This window comes from Macaca thibetana, chromosome 1, assembly GCF_024542745.1.
Source record: "Macaca thibetana thibetana isolate TM-01 chromosome 1, ASM2454274v1, whole genome shotgun sequence".
NCBI lineage: Eukaryota > Metazoa > Chordata > Mammalia > Primates > Cercopithecidae > Macaca > Macaca thibetana.
The window spans coordinates 94,656,000-94,676,918 of NC_065578.1; the positions used below are offsets into that span (position 1 = coordinate 94,656,000).

The 20,919-nt window shown below is 40.9% G+C and overlaps 2 protein-coding genes across 6 annotated transcripts in view; one reads left to right on the plus strand and one right to left on the minus strand.

Annotated features, from left to right (window-relative positions):
* ALG14 (ALG14 UDP-N-acetylglucosaminyltransferase subunit) overlaps positions 1-20,919 on the minus strand; it is a 435,379-nt gene that overhangs the window by 255,427 nt on the left and 159,033 nt on the right. The gene's annotated exons all lie outside the window — the stretch shown is intronic.
* Positions 272-14,798, plus strand: RWDD3 (RWD domain containing 3). Of its 5 annotated transcripts, none has more exons than XM_050778239.1 (5): positions 418-521; positions 3,311-3,424; positions 11,790-12,277; positions 14,111-14,226; positions 14,325-14,798. In XM_050778239.1, the coding sequence occupies exons 3-5, from the start codon at positions 11,837-11,839 to the stop codon at positions 14,437-14,439; spliced, it is 672 nt and encodes a 223-aa protein (XP_050634196.1). In that variant the 5' UTR covers positions 418-521; positions 3,311-3,424; positions 11,790-11,836; the 3' UTR covers positions 14,440-14,798. The 5 variants fall into 5 exon arrangements, with proteins under 5 accessions (XP_050634209.1, XP_050634182.1, XP_050634188.1 ...); XM_050778248.1 differs by lacking the exon at positions 418-521 and adding an exon at positions 1,305-2,797; XM_050778225.1 differs by lacking the exon at positions 3,311-3,424 and having other exon boundaries at positions 273-521.

The window sequence follows — 20,919 nt, forward strand, 5'->3', positions numbered from 1 at the left end:
GAAGCCAGCAGCTAAACTTAGGGGGTTTCAGGCTTTGCTGGGAGGCTTCCCTGTGCTCAGAAGAGCCGGGGGTAAGCTGGGCGGTCGCCTCGGGTGCAGACAGAGGCGCCGGGCCTCGACCTCCAAGAAAATCTCCAAACCGAGGGTCTGAGCTTCGCGTCTGTAGTTAATGAGCAAGAGCTTCCGGACGGAACTTCTAAGGGTCCAGCCCGCCCAGTCTCCCCCTGCCCTCACCCCGTCTCGCCCCGCCCACGTTCGTTTCGCTCCGCCCTCGCCCCATCTCGCTCCGCCCCCGTGCTGCCCGGCTGCGGAGGTGCGGGGTGCCCCCGGGTGGCCGCAGGCAGTGCTGCTCCTGGCCAATGGAGGCGGCGGCGGCGGCGGCGGCGGCGACAGCGACAGCGGAAGGGGAAGCGCTGAGGGGGCGAGGCCCATAGCCATGGCGGAGCTCGTGCGTGAGGAACTCTCGGCCCTGGCCGCGATTTTCTGCGGGCCCCACGAGTGGGAGATGCTGAGCCGCTCAGGTGACTACCCCCGCGCGGGAGGGACAGGGCGCCCTCAGGGGCCACCCGCGTTCTCTCTGCGGCTCCTCCCCACCACTGAGCCTGGGCACCCCGCCTGGGCCCACGTATGGGGACCGGGTTAGTTGAATGATGGAGTGACACGTCCTGGAGGCCGGAGTGGTGTCGCAGCGGGCGGGAGTTTGAGGCGACCCCAGAGACACTAAGAGAGCGGTGCGGCCCACTGGGGCCTCTGCCGCCGGTCCTGCTCCCGGAGCCGCGGGCCCCTGCGGTCCGCGTCCCCAGGCCCTTCCCCAGCCTCCCACCATTCAGATCTCACCCTGTAAAGAAGCCTGTGCTGAGGCCCCCTCGTTGTTCTGTGTCATTCCTAAGCACTATGCCCTAGGCCCACGAGAGCACTCCCCGGTTTTAACTTTACACGGGTATTTGTACATCTTAAGTTGCAGGAGGGCAGGGTCTGTTTGGTAATAACTCCAGGCACCTAGAATGGTGCTGGCCAGGCACATGGTAGGTAGTTGGTAAATGTTTGTTGACTGAACTTTTTAATTTATCCAGTGCTCAACCTCAACTTTATCTGCATTCTATTTCCAAGTTGTTTGCTTTTCTGATACTTTTTTTTTTTAGGTGGAGTCTCGCTCTGTTGCCCTGGCTAGAGTGCAGTGGATCCATCTCGTCTCACTACAGCCTCTGCCTCCCGAGTAGCTGGGATCACAGGCGTGTGCCACCATGCCTGGCTAATTTATATATATAAGATACTTTTAAAAATAATTTATATATATATATACTTTTTTTTTTAGGTGGAGTCTTGCTCTGTCCCCCAGGCTGGGGTGCAGTGACGCGATCTCGGCTCACTGCAAGCTCCGCCTCCCGGGTTCACGCCATTCTCCCTGCCTCAGCCTCCGGAGTAGCTGGGACTACAGAGTAGCTGGGACTACAGGCGCCCGCCACCACGCCCGGCTAATTTTTTTTATTTTTAGTAGAGACGGGGTTTCACCGTGTTAACCAGGATGGTCTGGATTTCCTGACCTCGTGATCCACCCGCCTCGGCCTCCCAGAGTACTGGGATTACAGGCGTGAGCCACCCGCGCCTGGTCTTCCGATACTTTTTTTTTTAAACAAGCTCTTGAGAGCTTTATTAGTTAGCCCACATTTATTGAATCCCTGCTGCCTGCAGACTTTGTCAGGGTTTCAAAGACACCGCTACCCATGGCCTCTAGGAGCTTACAGTGTAGAGAGGTTCTTTTCACTATTTTTTGATGATAGGTGAAACTTACTGTCCCTGTATGTGGCTTCTATTGAGTTAAAAAAAAAAAAAAACCATTTATGAGAAAGTGCAGTGACTCAGTTTTCACTTAGCTTTCAGATACATTATGTACATGTTTGGGGCATGAGAGTTATCGTTCTAATGTTATATTGTAGCTACTATTAAAATTGACTTTCTGACCATAAATTGGTTAACCTTTAAGAAGGTTACCTTTAAGAAGGTAGTCTAGGCCGGGCGCGGTGGCTCATGCCTGTAATCCCAGCACTCTGGGAGGCCGAGGCTGGCGGATCACCTGAGGTCAGGAGTTCGAGACTAGCCTGTCCAACATGGCGAAACCCCGTCTCTACTAAAAGTACAAAAATTAGCTGGGCGTAGTGGCATGTGCCTGTAATCTCCGCTACTCAGGAGGCTGAGGCAGGAGAATCAGTTGAACCCGGGAGGCGGAGGTTGCAGGGAGCCAAGATCTCACCATTGCACTGCAGCCTGGGTAACAAGAGTGAAACTCTGTCTCAGGAAAAAAAAAAAAAAAAAAGTAGTCTAAAATTGGGCTGGATGTTGTGAGAAAACCATCTAAGATTAAGATCCTTCATGGTATGCATTGGATGTGTTATTCACTGAAGGACAGGGAGTTGACTTCCATTTATTCCTTCTTGCATTCATCCACTTACATCCACTCATGGGGCACTGTTATGTTCCAGGCACTATGCACCTATTAGTGTAATGGAGTTGCTTTCTTTTTAGTGCCCAGCCTGACTTGCGTCTTTTGAAACAATTGTTTAAAATCCATATGAAGGGATTTACTCACTTTTAGTGTTTTCTTGTCATCCCTCTTCTGATTGGATAATTCTTCACCATCTCCCTCTCTGTCTCCACTGTTCTCTTTAGTGATAATTACTTCTGCCTGAGGCAGCTATTTGAAGAGATCATCAGTTTTCCTAAATTCCTTTATTATGGCTCTGTTGGGATTATCCTGGAAAAATGAACCTGCAATTTCCCATCACACCTTAAAGAACTGGTAATGATCTGGGTCATTAGTACACAGCTGAGCATAAAACACTGCTGAAGGGTCAGAGAAAACCCAAAAATGTAAGCATAGAAAGAAAACAGTTTCTTAATCTTGAGAACACTGTGGACCCTTTATCTGCTGTTAAATTAAGCATGACTTTCAAGCCATGCCTCCTAATTAATTTAATTCAGTGTTCTGGCATCAGTAAGTAATTGAATTATAAAAGAATTCAGTGTAACAACTTAGGACATTTTGTTGCAGAGAGGTAGAACAATTCAGTGATTGAAACGGGGATGTTTGATGTTCACAACTTGGAATTAAGGGTAAGGTAAGGCTTCCCCCCGCCCCCCCATGGTTTTCGTAACATCTTTTTACAAAGTAAGGACTTCTTTAACAGACCACAGTAAACATGCAGCAGACTGCTGGCTACCACTCACCATCACTGTCAGTTTGGGTTGGAGGATACACGCCTGATACCAGAACACTCTAAACACCAGTTCTTTTCTGGCCTCCCCCAGATAGGGTTCTCCCTTTTGCTGCTGGAATCAGGAGAATGTTGCAGAGGAATTGCATTCCTGGTAACACGATAACCCAGCAAGACTCAGACTGCTAACCCAAGGATCAACTATTAAGGCCGTAAGATTGAAGAAGCTGAATAATTGGATTCCATTTAGCTGGACTAATTTTATGCTGAGAATTTCAGGGGATTTTATCTGCCTTTTGATCTCTTTACAATGGTTATAGTAAGCTCATAGTAAGAGGCATAACCGTCTCTTAGGGGTGCAAATTAAGTAAGTCCCTACACTCTCATCTACAAGGGAGGGCTGTGGATAGACCCCATTAGGGATATTCTGTTTTTTTCTCTGCATTGTAGTCAGTCCAGGTGCCAGATTTGATGGGGTGACCTGCCATGTATGTGATACTTTAAATACATCTTACTTGATGAGAGTTACTATTGGTCTTATTTCACAGAGAAGATAACTGATACTTAGACTGGTTAAATAACCACCAGGCTCCAGGTGTATGGGCCTTTGCACTGCATCATGCTCCTTAATAGAGAGATGGGGCTGTTGCATCAGGAAAATAGTTCTTGGAAAGCAAGGAAATACTTGTCCAGAGAGAGAGATAATGAGCACCCAGAGAAAAGACATGAGTGTGAGCCAACTTATGTTCAGAGCAATCCCAAAGGGGAGTGTTTGTGCATATATGTGTGGATCTATGAGAGGCATGAGATTGGTGTTGTATCGCCATTTTCCTGATGGGGAAATTGAGTGACACAGATTATGTGGCCATAGTCAATGTTCATTTTATGTGGCAGTTGTGCTTCTGGAAATAATCTCACAGATAAAGTTGTAAGATGGGAGAATCCAATATCATGTAATATGTTTTCACAAAAGCTGCAGAGTGAATTTTTGCATTTTATCAACACTAATGTTCAGATTAGTTTGGACGCTTTTATAAAATAAATCATGACTGTCACACATTGACCCTTCTAAACCTGCTCAGCTCGGTTTTCTGCTGATTGTCGGTATTGAGCTCACTTCTGTAAAACCGATGAGATTGCTACTTTTAGCTTCATTTATTTTTAGGTTTTTTTTTTTTTTTCTTCTGAAGCTATATTGAAACTTATGTAAAAATCTAACTGAAGCATATAACAAGCACGGGTGTATGCTTGCCTGGGAGCTGCCCCGGAGCAAGAGGAGACAGTCTTGTCTTATCAAGTATGAGAGGGTGCTGGAGGTTTCTTAGTGGTTTTCTTCAAAGTTGTATGTTGAGGATATATAACAATTGCAAAGAAAAAAATACAAATATAGGGAAAGTCAGATGTATATGGTATGTAAATGATTTCTTAATGGGCTCTTAGTGAATCCTGAAGAACCCATTCTCTTCAATTTTACCTTTTTTAAAAGTGTCTTCTGTTATTTGCATTTATAGAGTTTCTGTCGTGTGTTGTATTTTATGAAGTACAATGAAACCTTAAATATAGCATTAGTGTGAATTTGGAGTTCTAAAAGTTTAGTTTCTCTAGTTTGAATTTCTGTTTGGAATATGGTTAGGAGCATACTTTCAGACGTTTGTAAGGAAGTATAAGGTTTGAAACCTGTTTCAGTTTGTGTTTTAGGTATGAAAATGACACACTTACTATAAGACAGAATGATTTGGTTAGAAACAAGTAGTCGATTTGTATCAACTTCAACCAGAGGGCAAGACCTATATCTTTTGGTAGGGTCTTTAGAATACGTGAAAATAGCCTTGGACTTAGGAAATGTTAGTTTTCTAGGGGCAAGCCTTAAGTTTTCTAGGGCATAGATGTTTGTTGAGAATGATCAGTTTGTGAATTAAGCTTATTAACTAAAGTTTTGGGGGGCTATGGAGGGGCAGAGATTAGTGTTAGATTTAGAGCATAATTATTTTTCTGCTAATCACTGTTTCTAAGCTGTTAATAACCTTAAAGCAGATAGGGGCAACTTTGTTTTCTTTTTCATTATGGCAAAAAAGAAAACAAAAAATCAGACTTACAGTGCATGTGTTATATGAAAAATTCTGAGGCAAAAAGGAGCCAGTTTAATTGCTTGTACAATGTCAAGCAGATGAAAAATGGAAGAGTACAATACATACTTCTGGAGTTTTCAGGAGAAAATGAGTTTTTAAAAGTATGTAATTTTATTGCCACATTAAATACCAGAAGAATGGAGGATGTTATTGGGCTTTTCAGTTTCTTGTAGAGATGACAGTATCATTTTGTATAATCTTATTTTGCAGCTGGTGGGCAGGGGGATTTACCAAGACCAATTAGGAAGAATGCTAATCCTTTCCAGTTCCTAAAAGAACTAAGGCGGTTTTCTTCCAAACATATAACTAGTATGGGGGTCACAGTTTTCTAACGTGAAAGTCAGGAGTTTCACCCGTTGCTATTCTGTTTGCTGACTAGGACCAGAAAATAACACAGAGAAAAATGAAAATTAGTAAGGACTGACATGGCTGGTTCAATAGCTTTTCAAGACTTTCCCCCTGGACTACCAACATGTTTCTTTCATGTGGTTTCCTGCACTAGAGAGGACTCAGTGGGTGTTTATATGGCACAGGTTGGAGAACACTATGGGTAGTCTCAGGGTCTTGATCAGAAAGGGATTCTTCAAAGTTTGCAGCATAGCATCTTGCTTCAGTGTGGATACATTGCCTTCTTCTGTAGTAAAATCTCTGTCTTCTCCTTATAAGGACCCTTGTGATTACATTCAGGGCTCACCTGGGTAATCCAGGCTAATCCCCCCCATCAAAATCCTTAATTTAATCATGTCTGCAGAGACCCTCTTGCCATGTGAGGGAACATATTCACAGCTTCTGGGGAACAGAATGTATACATCTTTGGGCCCATTATTTAACACAGGTACCAGGGATTTCTGTACCTGTGAGATCCATGATTACAAGCTACTAGCACAATTCCAAAAGCTATATGACTGTAAAGTTTAAAAGTTTTTTTGTATCCCCCATTTTGGTTGCTGTTTAAAAAGAAAATCAAGATATTTCAGTGCTGGAAAAATGTTAATTTAGTTTAACCACAATAATTCTGGGCATGAAAATACCATGAAATAAGTTTGAAATACCATGGAAGTCATTAGGTGGGACTTAAGGAGGAACTGTGGAACTGGACAAAATTGTAGTAGACAGAAAGTTAAGGGCCTTCTTGGAGATAGTAGGAGCAAGAGGCAGAGATGGAACACCTGAGACTGAGGACATGGTATAAAATGGGTAATGAAGCAAAGAGTGAGGGGAGAGGAAGTCAGAGTGGTAGGCTGGCCCTAGGCGTTGCATGGAGGAATTTGTAATTCATTTCAGTTTGGGAGAGTGGTATTGGGATGATTTGGTGTGGGGAGAGGCAGGCGGCGAGGAGACCACTATTGCAGAAGCCAGAGAAAGGCCTGAATTAGGAGGGTGGAAGGGAGAGAAATTCTGGAGGACTTGTGGGATTTGGCAGTTGAATGCTAAGTATGAAAGGAGGGAAAAAAAAAGTGGAAGGCAGCTTTAAGATTTTATGCCTAGGCCAGGTGTTGTGAGTCACACCTGTAATCCCAGCACTTTGGGAGGCCGAGGCCGAGGTGGGCGGATCACCTGAGGTCAGGTGTTTGAGACCAGCCTAGCCAACATGGTGAAACCCCATCTCTACTAAAAACACAAAAATGAGCCAGGTGTGGTGGCGGGCACATGTAATCCTGGCTACTCGGGAGGCTGAGGCAGGCGAATTGCTTGGACCTGGGAGGCGGAGGTTGCAGTGAGCCGAGATCACACCACTGCACTCCAGCCTGGGCAACAGAGCGAGACTCCGTCTCAAAAAAAAAAAAAAAAGCCTAGATAACTGGAGGAAGAAAGTTGTTTGTGGAATTATGCTTTAGAGAATGCCTGTCATTTAGGGGTTTAGGAAAAGTAGAAAAACAGTGCAGCGATGAGCAGGGATGTAGAAAAAGAACCAGGACACTGTGGTGCCTGGGCGGTAAGGGAAGAGAATTTTGAGATTGGTTCAGCAGGTTCAGAAGCTATAGAAGGGTAGGACTGGATAAGGGCCACAGAATGTGGCTATGTCAGGGGTGCCCAAAGCACCCTCACACTCAGTGATTTGCCAGAAGCACTTATAGGACCCAGAAAAACTGTTATATTCATGGTTGGAGTTTATTGCAGTGTAAGAATACAGACTAAAATGAACAAAGAAAGAGTTGCATGGAATGAAGTCCAGGAGAAACTGGGAGCAAGTGTCCAGGTGTCTCCTCTAGTAGGGTCACACAGACATGCTTAATTTTCTTAGCAATCATGTGTGACAACATGTGACATGTGTTCCCAACCAGGACAGCTCATTTGAGCCTCCTTGTCAGAATTTTAATTGGGGTCAATCTTGTCAGCATGTAATACTTACGTGACTCATTTCAGCTACTTAGACTCCAGTCTCTAGAGCAAGAAGATTTACCATAAATCACATTTTTAGCCTAAATCCTTTAATCAGACTGTGTGGTCCAACACTTCAGGCATACAAAAAAAAAAAAAAAAAAAAAAAAAAATAAATAAAAAATGAAACCCATACTCTTTTTTTTTTTTGAGATGGAGTCTCACTCTGTTGCCCAGGCTGGAGTGCAGTGACGTGATCTCGGCTCACTACAAGCTTCACCTCCTGATAAAACCCACACTATTAACAGGTGGAATGTTACCAGGACTCTTAGCTCAGCTCTTAGGAGCCAGTCCTGAAGACAGGCTGTTCATGGGAATGTGCATAATTTGAGCACCCCACTCCTGCTGCGTTTTCTCTTTCTTGCACAGTGGTAATTAGGAGGTCATTGGTAACGTTTGAGAAAGGAGCTTCAGAGACAAGGTATGTCGGAAGTCATGGTACAAGTAGTTGTGAAAAGAGTGGCTTGTGGCAAAATGGATGAGAGAATTATATTTTAAGAAGACTGCAGATGAAAGGATAGAGAATGATAGGTCAGTAGCTTAAGGGAATTAGTAGCACTGAATTTTTTTTTTCATACAAGAAGATAAATATTTTCTTAGTAGAGGAGAGGAATAATTAGAGGGAGGGATAGAAAATACAAGCACTGCCCAGGTGTGGTGGCACACCACCTGTTATCCTAGCACTTTGGGAGGCCAATATGGGAGGATTGCTTGAGGCCAGAAGTTCAATACCAGCCTGGGCAACATAGCAAGGCCCCCATCTCTACAAAAAATAATAATAAAAATTAGCCAGGCATGATGGTACATGCCTGTAATCTCAGCTACTCAGGAGGCTGAGGTGGGAGGACTGTTTGAGCCCAGGAGGTCAACACTGCAGTGAGCCATGATCATCCCACTACACTCTAGCCTGGGTGACAGAGTGAGACCCAGTCTCAAAAAGCAAACAAAAACAAAAAACAAGCACAAGACCAGTGATAGGGTTTCCTGTGGAAGGGAGGAAGACACTTCTTTCTCAGATAAAACAGTTAAAAAGAGCAAGATGATTAAAAATAAAAAAAGTGTAATCAAGTGGCCCAGCAGTTCTTAGGTAGCAATGACAACTGCAGTTCCTTGGTCACTAGCACACTTCCATGGATTCAGCCAGTAAGGAGACAGTGAACCCAGATAGATTTGGACAGTCACTGCTTACTGCACAGCAGGCAGCATTAGCTTCGTGTTCACATTGATTCTCCTTGTCCCCCAAGTTCAATGGTGTGATGTCGAGGTAGGCTGAGGTGCATACTATGCATTCAGTGGGTCTTTGTTAGAGCTGAGGGGCAGTGAGCTTAAGAACCCTCTGGTCTTATGAGGGGGCTGCTAGTGATCCTGCTCAATCTTTGTCCTGAAGGAGTATGTTACCTTATATTGCTTAGGAAACAAATCTGCCCCCTGACCTGGAGGGAGAAACTCTAGCTTCCAAGGCTGTTGGTTATACACATGTCCTTGAACAAAGCTGTTGATGCCCTTTTTTCAGAAGGCATTTAGAAATGCTAGATTGTGGCCGTCTGACCTGCACACACTGACCTAGCGATGGATGAGAGATGTACACTGACACAGATATTTTGCCTGTCAGTGTGGCTAAGGGGGTTCTGCTCCTGAATCTGCAGTGTGGGCCCCAATAAGCCAGCGAAGTTCACATTTATTTAGTACAGATTGACAAAGGCGACGAGTAAACACCACTAGGATTAACATTGCCATCCCCTCGCCCGCCCCCAGTAGAGAGCAGTCATGCACCCATGGAAAATCAAAGGTTGGTCTTAGGACCACATGAGTAAACAAGTTATTTAGGTAAACTCCCCCACATTCCCTTGTTATTTGCTCTTTTGCTATCAACTCAAGGTAAAGAGGATTAGGCTGCTTTCAGCCAAATCTTTTACTGAAGCTGTGCAATGCCCCCGGCCTTCCAAGAAGGTTTGTGACTATTTCCTATAACTATCTTTTAATTTTTCTTCTACAATTTTTCCCACCACCCTGACTGAACTCCCACTCCAGATCCCTGGAGAATTATCTACCAACACAGACATTTATGTTTATATAAATTATATGTACATGTATATGTATGCATATTTATGAATAAAGATGAATAAAGAAATGTTTAGGTGTAGAAGAGAAGTCAAGGAAGATCACTTGGAATATATCCCCGCTCTCGTGTTCTGAAACACTGGATTGAGCCAATATGATGGGATCTGTGTCTTACCTATCATTTTCCCTCAGAGACTAGTACAGTGCCTTGAGCTTAGTAGGTGTTCAGTGAATGTTGAATGATGAATGATTGAAGATCTTTAAAAGTTCTCCTCCTCCTTGAAGAGAGAATGTCAACTCTCTAGACGATTACTAGAAAGTTTATTCAGCCTAAATGGTCATATGTTGTCTGCAGTTCTGTTTGTAATGTCTGTTTTACATATTGAAATGTACTCTTTTAACATAGGCAGCCTACTTTAACAATAAAATATTTTTTTAAAAAGGATAAGTACTTAGGCTGGGTGTGGTGGCTCATGCCTATAATCCCACCACTTTGGGAGGCCAAGGCGGGCGGATCACCTGAGGTCAGGAGTTTGAGACCATCCTGGCTAACATGGAAAAACCCTGTCTCTACTAAAAATACAAAAATTAGTTGGGCATGGTGGCACATGCCTGTAATCCCAGCTACTCTGGAGGCTGAGGCAGGAGAATCATCTCCTGAACCTGGGAGGCGGAGGTTGCAGTGAGCCGAGATCATGCCACTGCACTCCAGTCTGGGCGACAGAGACTCTGTCTCAAAAAAAAAAAAAAAAAAGGATAAGTAACTAGATAGAAGAAGAAGGGATTTTGAGAAGCATAATGGGTTTTGGAGGAATGTACAAAGTTACATTTGGAAAATTTTTCTTATGAAATACACCTATTTATAACGGTTAACTGTCTGTGTTTCCAGATGATGTCCTAAAATAGTCGTTCCTTGCAGTTGGTACTGAAGAGTATATGAAAGAAAAACTCTGTAACAGATGTATCTGGTCCTGTATGAATCAATGTCTGTAGCAATGGCTTTTATATATGTGGAATCAGAAGGCTAGGAAGCAGTTTTAATGTTCTATTCTTTAAAATGGGGATACATTCAGGTTTCAGTTGCTGAGGCTGTTGAGCAGCAGTCCAGGTATGAAAATAGGAAAGATTTGACTGCTTCTCTCATGCAGAGGAATAAAGCAAAGGCACATGCAGAGGGAAGTAGGGGTGGAGAGAGGCAAGTTAGCTTCAGAGAGATTTATTTGCACCCAGTTCTGTTCTACTCAGCCTGACGTTTTATCATCTTTTTGAAAAGTTGTGTGAAGTGGTGTGGAACACATCAGAGGGTGAAGCCAAGCAAATCTGAAAGAGAGCAGAGGATTTCATATGATATCCTATGTATGCTTTCCCCTTCCTTCTTAGGAGCTGGAAGAAGCAGAATTGATGTCCACTCAATTTCAGTTCATCTTGCCACCTTCATGTTACACTGATACTAATATATTTGAAATAAGAAGAGAACATTCCAGGCAGTTACTGTGTCACATGCAGTCATCAGTTTCTCTGCAACCCTACAACCACAGGGGATTCCATTGTTTGCTTTGACTTGGACTTCCCATAAAATGACTTTCGTTGGATTTAGTGTATAATTTTTAAATTAATTACTGATTTTGTATATACATGGTATTGTATCTTTGAAAGCGCATATGAGTTTATTCGGGATTTTCAGAATTATCAACTAAGTCTGGCTAGAAAAAAAATTATCTGATGAAAAACCTTTCTGGTAACTTAATAAAAATGTAGTGATAGCAAGTGTAAATGCCAGTTAAGTCCTGGGCGCTGGTGTGTGTGAATACATGAATACATGTGTATGGTTGAAGGAAATAATTTGTGAATCATAGCTTTCCTAGTATTACGTGTCCCTTCATAAAATAGCTCAAAGTTTTCTCATGAAAAATAAATTGACATTTGAGACAAAAGTTTGAACTTCCTAGTGTTCCATTCAAATTAAATAATGTACAGCTAATGATTATTTTTGGATGCCTTTCAGAGACAGATGGGACCGTGTTCAGAATTCACACAAAAGCTGAAGGATTTATGGATGCGGATATACCTCTGGAATTGGTGTTCCATCTGCCAGTCAATTATCCTTCATGTCTACCTGGTATCTCGGTTAACTCTGAACGGTTGACCAGGGCCCAGTGTGTGACTGTGAAAGAGAAATTACTTGAGCAAGCAGAGAGCCTTATGTCAGAGCCTATGGTTCATGAGCTGGTTCTCTGGATTCAGCAGAATCTTAGGCATATCCTCAACCAACCAGAAACTGGCAGTGGCAATGAAAAGTGTACTTTTTCAACAAGCACGACCATGGATGATGGATTGTGGATAACTCTTTTGCATTTAGATCACATGAGAGCAAAGACTAAATATGTCAAAACTGTGGAGAAGTGGGCTTCAGATTTAAGGCTGACAGGAAGACTGATGTTCATGGGTAAAATAATACTGATTTTACTACAGGGAGACAGAAACAAACTCAAGGTGCCAAAAAGTTAAATGTTGAGTATGAATCTGGCTATTTTCTGCTTAAAATGGTGTGTCTTTAAGTGTGTTTTGTAACAATGGGATAGATTAATTATTAAGATGTTTCTGCTTTCATTATTACCATCTTAATGGATCTTCCTTTTCTTTTTAAAGAATGTCTGACTGCTAATTACAAGTACAAACTTGCAAAGCTTGAAGAATAAGATTACATTTTAAAAATCATGTTACTTAATAAAGTGACAGGTTTTTTAAAAGCTCTGTGGCACATGAGTGTTTGTTTCTGTAATTAGCTATGAGCTTGAACTTTATAAATGTGCACTAAAAGTTTGTGCATATTAATACTTCTTCCCATAGTTAGGCACAACAAGGTGTGTATTTGTGGATAGTCTGCAAGATTTGTAACTTTCTGGCTGTTAAAAATACATTCTGACACTTTAATTTGGTATCTATAATACCTGGAAACAGGAGCTTGTCTGTTATAACTGAGATTTCATGTTAGTAGAAGTAGAATCATTAGGGCTGTCAACTTGTCACCTCCTACCTAACTTTTGCTTTCCACCTGACTTGTCTCAGCAATTGCTTTCAAAATCATCATCATCTTCAGATTTTTCAAGTTCTTATTCTAATCTCATCTGACCTGTTTTAGGTGGGACAAGATGAGGAAAACTTTTTTATATTTTAAATCTTAGAAGAGCTACAAATCACTTAATAGGTTTTATACTTTCAGATACGTTAGGTCACGAATAATTATATTTGAATTTATTTAAGACAAATTTAGTGTGAACAGCCTATAATCTTAAAGATTTGTAGAATAATGACCTAGTTTTTTCATGATGGGCTCTTATCACAAAACTACTTTGGCATTTGGTTAACCAGACTCATGCTGGGTTAAAGTATACAGATACAACAGTAATTCAGATTTAATACATATCTTGGATTGGGGCTGACTGAGGAACCTCTTGTTTTAAAGTGATTTGTAGTATATCTATAACGTTTGATCCTTTTGGGTAAAATAATAGCTGACAAAAAATAAATACAAATTAATTTTCTTGCTCATCTTTACCTAAAAGGCTCAGATTTCTCTTTAAGCCAGCTCAGGAATATTAGGCTAAACACAGCTATTTTGCAGATGTTGTTACTCAGATTGAAACATCAATTAATTAACAAGTATTTATTTATATTTACTAGAACCCTGCTAATGTAGAGAAATAATACTTTTTTAGGAGATCTTTTTTCAGCTCTCTTTAAAATGTCATTTTATATAAATTTCTCATATTTTTATAAGATTGTATACTAGGATTGAGGATGTATAGGTACGTATTTATAGATGCTATCAATTTGGAATGCTAAGTGCTGTGTGCCTGGTAATGTCATTTAGCTGCTGAATTTGTAATAGTAAGAACAGTGGCTTGTGCTCTCAAGCGTGCCATGGTGCTATATCCAGGTACTCCTCTAGTGCTTTGCATGTATTATTTCATTTAATCAGTACAACTTCCCCATGAGGTAGATCCTGCTATTAATCCCATTTTATGGAGAAGGCAACTGAGCCACAGAGGATTTAAGTAACCAGCCAAGAGTAAGAACTAGTAGGCAGTTCAATCCAGATTTAAACTTGGGGAGTTGGATTATATTGTTCTTTACTCCTGTATTCACCACTACATTATTCTGCCAAGTATGTAAAAACAAGTATGTAAAAATTCTTACTGCTTGATTTAAAAAAGGGGTATTCTTTAAACATGAAAATAAGCCTACAGGTTTATGGCTCCTTTACAACTAGGACTTTAAGATTCAGAGTAAGATACGTATTTAATGTGCTGATTTATTATTTAGGAGTACCTGATTCTTCAGAAAACCTCCAAAGTAGATGTGGACTCAAGTGGAAAGAAATGCAAAGAGAAAATGATTAGTGTGCTGTTCGAAACAAAAGTACAGACAGAACACAAAAGGTATAATTTAGTACTATTGCAGATGGAAAAGCAACTGAATCGATAATTATACTCTGACAAATCTAGGCATATTCATGAGTTTCTCTTGTATAATGCAGGTTTCTGGCATTTGAAGTCAAAGAGTATTCAGCGTTGGATGAATTACAAAAGGAATTTGAAACTGCAGGACTTAAGAAGCTTTTCTCTGAATTTGTACTTGCGCTGGTAAAATGAAATGGAAGACAGGAATCTTTTAGTAAAATAGCAGTGTTTTTGTTGTTTTTGCATTGGATTTTGGGAGTGGTTAATTGAAATAGTCACCAGGGAGCAATTTTAGTTTCTCTGAAGCAAAATGATAGGCATCATTCTAACTTCAGGAACAAAAGCCAGTTCTGTTTTATGAAATATTAAACATGAAGAAAACTTGTATATTCTAATGTTTGCCAGGAAAGACTAGGTTCAGTAGATGAGACATTATTTAAAAGACACATTCAAAAACACAGTAAATGAACACTTGTTTTTATAGACAATATTTGTTTGGAACTATGTAATTTTCTGGCTAATTTTCTTGTAATTAAATGATTTTTTAAAAAGAGATTTGTTTTCATGTTTACTTTTTTATGTTTATATTTTTAGCATTTGATCACCATTTTCCCCCATTCAGCTTATGTCTAATGTTTTAATAAATGTTAAGAAAAATATAACACCGATTTTTTTTTATGGAATTACATAAATTGTTAGTTTAAATACAAAGTTCTATAGGACCAGATTTACAGTTGCTTTTTGAGGGTGTTTTAGAATAGCATGATACTTGCTAGCCTTAGGACTAGAGATTTGATTCCAATTAAAATTCTTATTTGAAAAATTGAACTTCTTGTTTTATAAGAAGAGAAATGTTCATACAGAATGAACCTGCCTTGCTAGATGGAGGAAATTATATAAAAATACTATTTTTATTATGAAATCTGTCAAAACATGGTAAAATATATTTATCATGAACTAATGAGAGAAGAAGCCATAAAACTTATATTAAAATCTGTAATAAAATATAAGTAGACATTTATATCTCAGAAAGGATATTTGTACACATGAAGCCACCTGGGCTGCCAAAATAAGGGGCTGAGTCATGGAAGAAAGGCCAAGTGAATCCCTTTCACTGCCACCTATGAAGTCTAGTGATATCATTATACAATTATAACTGATGGGGGAGGGAAGTGAGGAGAATGTGGCATGCTGAGCAGTGTTTCCTGACAGTAGTGTTCTGTGATGATGTCAGTTCAATCTGATGGTCTTATTTTCAGGTACCTTTGTAATTTAATTATACCTATCTGTTGATTATTTTATGGGTTTCTTTAATGAGGAGATGTTCAGTTTATTTACTCTCATTCTAGTGTGTTGTGTGTGTGTGTGTGTGTGTGTGTGTGTGTGTGTGTGTTTTGGAGAACTGGTAAATGTAGTTAGATTATTCTATGGCAAAAGCATGTAGAACAAGGAGAAGCTACCCTTCTGGTACGCAGAAATGAGAAATAGGCTTGAAAATTTGGGGTTGCTCATTATTACCCCTTCATTTGATTTACTGAAGTTTCAGTGAAAATTAACATAACGAAAAAGAAAAGAGTGGAGAATATTGGCCATGTGGTTGAGATGGATTGAGGGGATCATGATATAATATTTTACCTTGACTCTTCTCTGCAAAAATATCTTCCTGCTTATGCTTTCTGTTGCCCTTTTAGCCTTTCATCCTCAAATTTGACTCTTTACAGAAGAGCTTGAATCAGATCAACTTGAATGTTCGCTGTAATGACTTTCTCCAACTTAATGATATTTCTATCTGCTAAAATTATTTTTTAAAAGTATTGGTTATTATTACTTTCTTAGATGTTTACATGTAAGTCTTTCACAGATACATACACACCAGAATAGAAAACTAAATCTTGACAGAGTTAGCGATTTATATAAATGTAATTTGACCTTTGGATAAAATAAAATTTTAAATTATATACCAAAAAGCTATGAGTCTCTTTGGTATTTCTTGAGTATTAGAGGAAGAGACTCTTAATTATTTCCATTGATATTTTTGCCTCAAACTCTGCTTTCTTTTCAGCTTGAGATACTTATGAAAAGATAATTAAGACTTCTGCTTCAGTGATGGCGGACCAGCTTTTCACTGAAGAAAACTAAAAACAAAATATAAAACACATCCTCTTAAAAAGAATCAAAGTCAATAAGACAGTGAAAATTGCTGGGCTAAATCCTGGAGGGGAGAGGAATTCAGAGAAGTAAACCTAGCACTTAGGGCTATTTCTTCCTATGCGTACATTTGCCACCCTGCAATAGTCAGCTGAAGGGCTGAGTTCATTTTTGTCAGCTTGAAGATCTAGGGAGTAAATTTGGGGTCTGGAGGATAAAGCAGGTGGGGCCAAGAGGTAGGACCCCTAAAGGACTACACTGTGTTAATAAAGGTGAACTGTACATAAACCAATTGTCCTAGACTATAGGTAAGGTTTGAGAATTCTGGTGGGTCCAGAAAATCTTAAATCTTCAACTTGGATGAAGGTCTCTGTGATTCTAATACTCTCAAGTCCTCCAAATCTTCTTTGAAGGAAGCTAACATCTTCCTAAGGCCTCAAATTATATCTATAAATTATTTCAAAATTTAGTATCTAGCAAATGATCAGAGGTAACTGGATACATGAAGAGACAAGACAGAAACAGCAGAAAAAACAGGCAATAGAAATGGTTGTGGTAGCTCGCGTCTGTAATTCCAGGAACTTGTGAGGCTGAGGTGCGTAGATTGCTTGAACTCAGGAGTTCAAAACCAGCCTGGATAATGTGGTGAAACATGTCTCTGCAAAAAATATATAAACTGTTAGCTGGGCGTGGTGGCATGTACCTGTAGTCCCAGCTACTCAGGAGGCTGAGGTGGGAGGATTGCTTGAGCTGGGGAGTGAGCTGAGCTGAGATCGTGCCACTGCACTCCAGCCTGGGTGACAGATTGAGACTCTATCTCAAAAAAAAGAAAAACTCTGGAACTGAAAAATGCAGGAGCTCAAGGGATGGTTAATCAGTTAAGGTCCAGTTAGGAAATCAGAAACTAGTGTAGGCATTTCAAACAGTAAATTTAAAACCGACATTGATTACAAATTAAAAAGGCTGTAAGAGTTAAAAGGAGAGGGAGTGGGGCTGGATAAAAGAAAAGAAAAGGAGAAGGGTGAGACACTCAGAGTTTAGAAACTGCTAAGAGCCTACATCTGCTATTGCACTATTGGAGACTCCTCAAATCCTTCCTAGACCAGAGCTAAAATTGCTAATAGGCGCTGTCTCTGGTCCATTCAAATCTGGACTCACTCCACCCCTGTTACCGCTATACCGACTGCCAACAAGGATCACAGTGCTATCTGTGCTACCTTCTGATCTCCCAGAAGTGCCTTCTATTGACAAGCCTAACAGGAACCAAGCGGGCAAGGAAGTCTGGGGAATGTAGATCGCAGAATTTCAGCCTCAGGAGAACAGAGCTGACTATAGAAGGATGGCTATGTGTGTGTGAAATGGGGAGAGGGCTCAGTGCCCACAGAAAATAACCAACCAGTACCCTTACTTTCAGATATTAAGCATCCACACACATCTTTCTACCCATATTTAAATTTCTGTGCCGCAATAACAGTTTTATGCTTCTGTCTATGTAGATTTAACTCTCTGTTGTTTATGAAACTCATCATTGCCTCAGAAAGGGGAGAAAGAGTCCCACCAATTACTATTGTTCTCATTGGTGTTAATTCTTCTAGTTTAGTCACAGTCCCACCTGGATATTCTGTAGCTTGAAGATTAAACTGTAAATCACTATCACTAGTATTAGTGGCATTCCTTATACTCCTAAGGCTTGAGAGGGGGAAGGAAAAAAATAGTTATTATATACAAAGATATTTAAACCAAACAATGAAGCACATTTACACAACTACTTTGGTACTTGTTTCTGTAACTGGTCATGAAGCTGTAGTTGATATTTGTAACTTCTTCCTCTACTTAATTTTTCATTGCTCCTGGCCAGCACTTTAGCTGGCAAATGTTCTTTACCTAGTAGAGAAGCTGACTCTTCATTCTGGATTGGTCTGAGTCCTTAGTAGTTGAGGTGCTTATTAATTTTCACTATTAAATAGGTCTTAAGAGGCAATCCAGAGATTCCCCTGGGGTCCTTGACCTCATTGTGTAGCAGCAAACCAACATCCCTAATAATACTCTAGATCAGTCACCCCAACCAATACAGGGATCTCTTTGTTTTTTAGTTTAGTGTCATAAGAAGCCTAATATATTTAGGCATCAGTCTCAATTTTCAATTCATTTGAACCATTTTATGTGCCCTGGTAGAAGCATTCTTCCCTTGTGAACTAAGACCTGTAAACTAGCATAGTCCAAGTTTACAGGGATGAGAATTAGAAATTCTGTGAGAGGTTTATTAAGTATACTACTAAGAGGAATCAGTCCTATTTTTATCCCTTGATTCCTGGACCCATGTATTCTGGCAATGGCAGAAATATAATTGTATGCTGATCACTGGTTCAAACTATATGCTACATTTTCTATAATAGCAATGAAATCTCTCAGGGGCTTGTCTCCCACCAGGACTAATAACTGAGTTTGGTTTTTTTTTTTTTTTTGAGACAGTCTTGCTCTGCCATGCAGGCTGGAGTGCAGTGGTGTGATCTCAGCTCACTGCAACATCCATCTCCTGGGTTCAAGTGATTCTCATGCTTCAGCCTCCTGAGTAGCTGGGATTACAGGTGCATGTCACCACACCCAGCTATTTTTTTTTGCATTTTTAGTAGAGACGAGGTTTCACCATGTTGGCCAGGTGGGTCTCGAACTCCTGACCTCAAGTGATCTGCCTGCCTCAGCCTCCCAAAGTGCTGGGATTATAGATGTGAGCCACCACACCCAGCATAACTGAGTCTTAACAGGTCATTATGTTATTCTACCAAGCCAGCCACTTCGGGGTGATTAGGTATATGGAAAGGCCTATGAATTTCATCCATTGCTACTTTTATTTTGTTGTGAAATGAGTTTCTGATTCAGAAGTTATATTGTGAGGGATATCATGTCTATAGGATCATAGTTGGTTGTATTAGAGGAAGGGACTTCAGATTCATATCCAGAAGTATCAGTTTAATAAGGACAATTTGCTGGCCCTTCCATTAGGGAAGGGATCCCATGTAATTAATCAGCCACCAGGTAGCTGGTGTTTTTTAGGAGGGGAGGCCTTTTTGGTGGCTCACTATGGGTCTTTGTTTTTAGCAGGTTAGGTACCCAGCAGGTTAGCAAGATTACCTTTGGTGAGGGAAATTTCATGTTGTTGAACCCATGAATAACCTCCTTCCCTGCTGCCGTATTTAATTTGTACCTGAGCCCACTAAGCAAGCACTGGGGTGCTAGGGAAAGAGGCTGACTAACATGCACAGGAGGATTCAACTCATCTATTTGATGGATGGAGGTCTTCTCTGCAGTGGTTTCCCTTTGATAAACATCACATGGGACACAAATATCCTCACATTTTGTGCTCAGCCTGAGAACTCCATTCATATACCTCTGCCCCATGTCTCTTTTTCATTAGTCCTTTTATTTTGTTCTTCAAAGTCTGTGACCTTCTGATCAACCTGTTAGCTGCTGCTCATGAAATACTATAAAAATACCTCGGGGTATCTCTTTACCTAGAGAAGGTACACAACCAGAATTACTGCTCCAAGTTCTACCCACTGAGTAAATTTCTCTTGACTTCTATCTTTCGGAGACACTCCAGATTGGAGTCGAAATTGCTGAAGTGAAGAATATTGTGAAGAACCACCCATAAATCAGGCCTGAAATCTGTCTTCCTTGGTTATCAAGTTATCGGAACTCCCCATAAGATCCTCAGTGTGGACTGAGAAAGAGGAAGCTGTGCAGAAGAGTAGCTACTATAGATAACTGAGCCACTTGATCATGCAGTTTACTTGTACCTTTGGGACCCACTTGTGCCTGATCATATATATATTACTCCATCTGCACATGCCCAACTTCACAATTTCATGAATGAAGTAATTCCCAGTTCGTGATATGTAGCTCCATGTTCAACTGATGTCTCATGGTCAATTGTTCAATTTTATCTAAGACCCAGTACCAAGCTAGGAGCTCTTTTTTGAAAGAAGGGGCTGGCGTGGTGGCTCACGCCTGTAATCCCAGCACTTTGGGAGGCCGAGGTGGGTAGATCACGAGGTCAGGAGATCGAGACCATCCTGGCTTTAGTAGACACGGTGAAACCCCGTCTCTACTACAAATACGAAAAATTAGCTGGGTGTGGTGGTGGATGCCTGTAGTCCCAGCTACTTGGGAGACTGAGGCAGGAGAATGGCCTGAACCTGGGAGGTGGAGCTTGCAGTGAGCTGAGATCACACCACTGTACTCCAGCCTGGGCAACAGAGTGAGACTCCATCTCAAAAAAAAAAAAAAAAAAAAAAAAAAAAAAAAAAAAAAAAAAAAGAAGGATAATTATTGCAGAAGAGGGAATGGCTTTGATTAAAATCTTAAGGCTCTGTTGGGCTTGTGAGTTCTCTAATATAGCATCATTATAGGCCATGACTATATTGAGCACCATTGGATCTTAAGGGTCATAAAGCCCAAGTAGCAGGGCAGCTTCATTATAGTCTGGATCTGTAGCCTATTATTTTGCTCTGGGCCCCACTCAAA